General features: G+C 40.3%; 1 protein-coding gene across 2 annotated transcripts; it reads left to right on the top strand.

The window, feature by feature from the left end:
• The first annotated feature begins 385 nt into the window (after positions 1-385).
• On the top strand, positions 386-5,216 carry LOC117411994 (ras-related protein Rab-33A). 2 transcript variants are annotated; one of them, XM_034903380.2, is made up of 2 exons: positions 386-1,106; positions 2,411-5,216. In XM_034903380.2, the coding sequence occupies exons 1-2, from the start codon at positions 846-848 to the stop codon at positions 2,855-2,857; spliced, it is 708 nt and encodes a 235-aa protein (XP_034759271.2). In that variant the 5' UTR covers positions 386-845; the 3' UTR covers positions 2,858-5,216. The 2 variants fall into 2 exon arrangements, with proteins under 2 accessions (XP_034759271.2, XP_034759270.2); XM_034903379.2 differs by having other exon boundaries at positions 2,363-5,216.
• Positions 5,217-5,455: the final 239 nt, after the last annotated feature.

Below are 5,455 nucleotides of genomic sequence, written 5' to 3'. Positions count from 1 at the left end.
AGCAATAGTTTATTAAGTAATATCCCTGATTATAAGGATTATATATATATATAAGAAATCCTTCTTTTTATATTACCTGGCAACACATATTAGTTCTCATATCAGTTGTTTGAATGATTTATTATCAGCGTCAAAGCTAGTGTTGCAGGAGAAAACACCCGTATATTTGTTTGTTTAATTACAGACTTGTCAAATGCTTTAAGAATAATACAGTGTATCACCTCCAAAATTACACCATTACTGTCATCCAGTACTCATTCCCAGAAAGTGGTGACTTTATTATTTATCATCTGTCGTGACTCGTGTCATTGTCTAAAAAAAACCAAAAAAAACCATACATAACAAATACCAAGACTGCTGTGCTTCAAGCGCCCCTTGTCTCAGCACCGCACCTTGCAAAATGGGAGGGCCTTAGCGAGGACAGGAGAGAGAGAAGTGGGTGGGGGTAATAAATATTCAAACGGCACCTGATTTATTTTGCAGCTTGTATCCCAGAAGGAAACTGACAACCGAGACCAACAAAACAACGCAGTCAGCTTATCTAAATCCTTATAACGTCTCAACACTGACATCTTGTGAAAAACTACTTCTAAATCATAATGATCTGCGACCACTGCGGTTTTAATTGAACAGGGCGAAGAAGGGGAGAGATCGACCTGCTTTGATTACAATTGTGTACAAAGGATTTCTATAATTTCCCAGGCACTGCGAGAACGGGGATTGGGGCAATACGTTCTATTACTCTGTATTCACTTTCAGATACAGTATTCGTAGGGGATAGCACCACCGTCTCCAGTTACCCCCAGTCCACACTGACAGTAACATAGACACCCTTGTTTACCGTTATGGCAAACAAATCTTTAGCAAATGGAGGAGACACAAGGAACCCCAGACCCAGCAGCCTTTCATCCTTGGAGCTGGACTCGTCCCTGGATCACAGTGTCCAGACAAGGATATTTAAGATAATTGTGATCGGGGACTCGAACGTAGGGAAGACCTGTCTAAGTTTCCGCTTCACCGGCGGCAGCTTCCCAGAGAAAACAGAGGCCACCATCGGGGTGGATTTCAGGGAGAAAACGGTGGAGATCGAGGGAGAGAAGATCAAGGTAAGGTGACTCAAAAATACAGTCAGTCATTTTCGTTTTGCTTTTCATTAATTTTCTTTGACTTTTTTTATGTGTTATGAGTCATTTTACTGTGTTTTTTATATGTATCAGTAAGTCACCCATCCTTGCATTAATTTCATGCTATACATACAGTATGCGTGATCCTCTTCATGTGTTACATGTTCTGCATTCACACAAGCACATAGAATAGTGTGTGTTTAGCTAATGTACGTAATTATAAATACACTTTTCTCATGTTTTTCCTGTCATACAAGTCTACAAAATACAGCAAATCATGTGTCGTGGCTGGTCAGGGTACCAACTACTTGAAATAAAAAACTTTATTTAATCTTGACTTTATCAAACTAGTAAATTGGCCCGTTTGTTGCACGTTTGATTTTCAGAATGTAAGTTAGATTGGCCAAGAAGCTACAAGTCAAACAGTGTGGCTTTGGTTCCAGTTATGTCATTTTTACCTCCCACCTAGCCCCAATTATTAGCAAAAATCAGCCTGCAGGAAAATCTTAAGTAGAATTCTTTGTAAAGCATTCTTTTTTGTATTCACTGCATACAGACTAACATGATTTAATCCAAATGGACCATCATCAGTATGTGTGTGTATACCTGTAGAACTCACCATAAAAAACAATCCCTTATAAAGTGAAGTACATGCATTAACAACAGCTAGGAGTCCTAATGTAATTCTCTACATTTCTGGTTTAAGTAAAATGAAACTGCTAATCTTACCAAACAAATAACAAACATCTTAATTTTAAAGATTCAAAACTGTCCCTACATGTTTTTTGTTACTTGTTTTGTACTAATTAATAGTTTATTATTATTATTATTATTATTATTTATTTCTTAGCAGACGCCCTTATCCAGGGCGACTTACAATTGTTACAAGATATCACATTATTTTTACATACAATTACCCATTTATACAGTTGGGTTTTTACTGGAGCAATCTAGGTAAAGTACCTTGCTCAGGGGTACAGCAGCAGTGTCCCCCACTGGGGATTGAACCCACGACCCTCCGGTCAAGAGTCCAGAGCCCTAACCACTACTCCACACTGCTGCCCGGTCCTTATGCGCCTTGAGAAGGCAAGTACTGTTAAAGAATCAGATAGTGAAATAGGTACCAGACATACAAGAGTTGTTAGCTTATGAAATCATGAGCAATAGCACTAAGTAGACCACCACTGTTCATGAACTGTTCAAACCTACACCTTCATTTCATTCTTCCAATTCCATAGAAATTGAATAGGAACTCCCTGCCCCCCTCCTTCCTGCCCTCTCCCCAGGTGCAGGTGTGGGACACGGCCGGTCAGGAGCGCTTCAGGAAGAGCATGGTGGAGCACTACTACCGCAACGTGCACGCCGTGGTCTTCGTGTACGACGTCACCAAGATGGCCTCGTTTGAGAACCTCAAGACGTGGATCCAGGAGTGCAATGGGCACCACGTGTCGCCCGTGGTGCCCCGGGTCCTGGTGGGAAACAAGTGCGACCTGGTGGGTCAGATCCAGGTGCCCTCCAACACAGCGCTCAAGTTCGCCGACTCCCACAACATGCTGCTTTTCGAGACGTCCGCCAAAGACTCCAAGGAGAGCCAAAACGTGGAGTCCATCTTCATGTGCCTGGCCTGTCGCCTGAAGGCTCAGAAGTCTCTCTTGTACAGGGATGTGGAAAGGCAGGATGGCAAAGTGAAGCTCTCGCAAGAATCTGCCTCCAAGAACTCCTGCCCGTGTTAAATGAACTATTGGTTTAGAAAAAAAGATAAAGTATGTGCCTGCAATATGTTTTGCTGAAACGATTTTGCTTGTCCTCTTGCCTCTTTTTTTCCCCCTCCCACCTCCTGTTGAAGCCCCCATGCCCTGAACAGAACTAACTGCCTAAATCCCTTTAATGCTCTCGTTCTAAGGCAGCTTCCATTAATTGCAGATTGTTAATCGTGCTCTCAAGTGCTAGTAAAAAAAAAAAAAAAAAAAAAAAAAGCCTGCGTGGGACCCGGAACAGTTTTGTTACTTGGTGCATCAAATAGCATCCTGTTTTAACGTAGTGTTCTAGAGTTTTGCCAAAGCTCATGCTTTTGTAATTAAAGGGAACTTTATTTTTTGTCAGAATAATAGTTTCTCAAATAGGCAATGACTAAGCTAGACTTGTGAATAATTTTCCTTTATAGATGACTTTCTTATAACATTTACTGGAGGCTGGTAAAATATTACAGAAAACAGGACAGTCCATAGATGCCAATTAAGGAATCATTTCAATCAGGATGGCTTGGACGAGATGATCCATGCTGTTTCCGTTTGGAGGGCTTGACCCTTTCATCTCATCTCTATTACATTTAGTGGAGAGTGGGGGCTTGTGGTTCAGTGTGTGTGTGAGACAGATTGAAAGCAAGTCTGAAGCCAACGGTTGCCAAGCTACTTGAGCTCTGTGGATAAACTGGTTCTGCTGTGCCACTACGTGTTCACCAGCACTAAATGTATCAAAATATTTATTTTAAAGAGTTACATTACATTAGTGACATACTGTGGTTTTTGAGGTTCTTCCAAGGAGCAGGCTTTGTTCAATATCTAATATCGAAAACTGCTTTTATTTACTTCATCATATTGAACTCTTGGCATCACACAAGGGGACGCAAAAAGAGAATCTTGTCAATGATCTGCAGTGTTATAAATCTGTGGCTCACATGAAAAAGTAGTAATAGTCTACGGTACTAAGTACATACAGTACAGAGTGAAGTAAATACAGTGATGTGCATCAGTACCTTATTAGGTTTTGGGATTGTATCCCCCACACACCACATGTCTGTGTATTATTCAAACCAGTCAGAACTATTCCAATCAGGGTGGTATTTCATCACACCAGCAATAAAGCATCACAACTCGTTCCTTTTTCTTGTATTGGTTTAGGAACACTGTGCTGCTGTTGGTGCCATTTCTGACCTAGTGTAGTACAGGTGCCATAACCACCTCAGAACTGTGCCCATGTTTTTTCCCTGCAAATTCCTGCAAGCTGTGCTGAGGAGATAGTGAAAAAAGGCTCTCTCTATATAGATTAATACAATGTTCCACATCTCATTGTGTGTGTATGTGTGCTACACAATTGTACTGGTGAAAAAGTCCTATCTGGGTGTGACCTTTAACCTCACAACCTCACAGCCTTTCAGCCTCTTGTGGTCCTTAGCTCTTTGCACTAAGCCCCTGAGACACACTGTCTTTCTCTTGCCATGAGGTATCAGACATATAGCATAGGTGGCCTGGTCTACAATATTCAAACCAGTCATAGTCATAGGATTTTTATGATTTTCATTCTTCGGTACATTTAAACAGGGTAGCCCATTTTGAGCATGCATTCTTCCAGGTCCAGTCCTACTGAGCAGGAGCAGAAATCACGTTTCTTTGGGCAATCTTCATGTCACCAGAGTCTGCGACCTATTGAAAAATGCACAACGGCATCTTTACTGAGGAACCGTGCATTTTAACCCATGCCATGCAAAGAGAATGGCAACTAAAAGATTATATCCCACAAAGGATTCAGGCAAAAGTGTTCTACCTACCTGAGCTATCAAAACACATGTTATTTTGTTTGTGTAAATATTAAGTTGCCTTTTTTATGTATGTCTTGGTTTCTGTTTTTGGGTGGTTTTGCAGCAAAGCAAAAATATGGACTAACAAAAGTTTACCAAACCGAACATTCAGAAAATAAGGTCTGTTTTCTGACCCTTATGCTTTGTATCGCAGTGTCAGAGCTCCCCGGATCTTGAGGAATTCAACAAAACAGAGATGACTGAAAAACAAAATGTCATCTATGTCACATGTGTATTGCTATATTTAAAATAACTGTCTGTAAAGTATTGGGAATAACTGGAAACAACTTCAAACTCTTCAGGGAGCTCTTAATAATATTAAAATAGGGAATAGATAATACCAGCATCCATCACTGAGGTACTGTACTTTTAAAGTTGAGTCTCTTTCCTGTGCAATGAACTTTTGTAATGTGGCAGTACGCACTGTTGCCACTAGGACGAGTGCCACTGCTATCAGTTAATAAAGCTTCTTTACTAATCTCTGAAGCACCAAAATAAAATAAAAAATGACTAAAGCAATGCTTACTGTTTGTTTTTTAGTTTCTGTTATGTGGAATAACCAGTAGCAACCTTTTATTTTATTAACTGTGTTGTCCCGGTAATACAGTACTGTACTGCAGAAAAATCGACTTTGGATCATTGTTTTATGATTTTGAGAGTTTTCGTATGATAAAGATTTTATAATGAATCATCAAAGATATGGAAATGTAATCACTGTCGAACTAGCTTAACATTACTCCTGCTAATGTCACCC

The sequence above is a fragment of the Acipenser ruthenus genome, chromosome 26 (assembly GCF_902713425.1).
Source record: "Acipenser ruthenus chromosome 26, fAciRut3.2 maternal haplotype, whole genome shotgun sequence".
Classification (NCBI taxonomy): domain Eukaryota; kingdom Metazoa; phylum Chordata; class Actinopteri; order Acipenseriformes; family Acipenseridae; genus Acipenser; species Acipenser ruthenus.
The sequence above is the reverse complement of the archived record's forward strand: the minus strand, read 5'-3'. Positions and strand labels throughout refer to the sequence as shown.

Coding starts and splice junctions, on each gene's coding strand:
- LOC117411994 (XM_034903379.2), top strand. CDS start 846: ATGGCAAACAAATCTTTAGCAAATGGAGGAGACACAAGGAACCCCAGA. Junction 1,107..2,362: donor TCGAGGGAGAGAAGATCAAG/GTAAGGTGACTC, acceptor CCAATTCCATAG/AAATTGAATAGGAACTCCCT.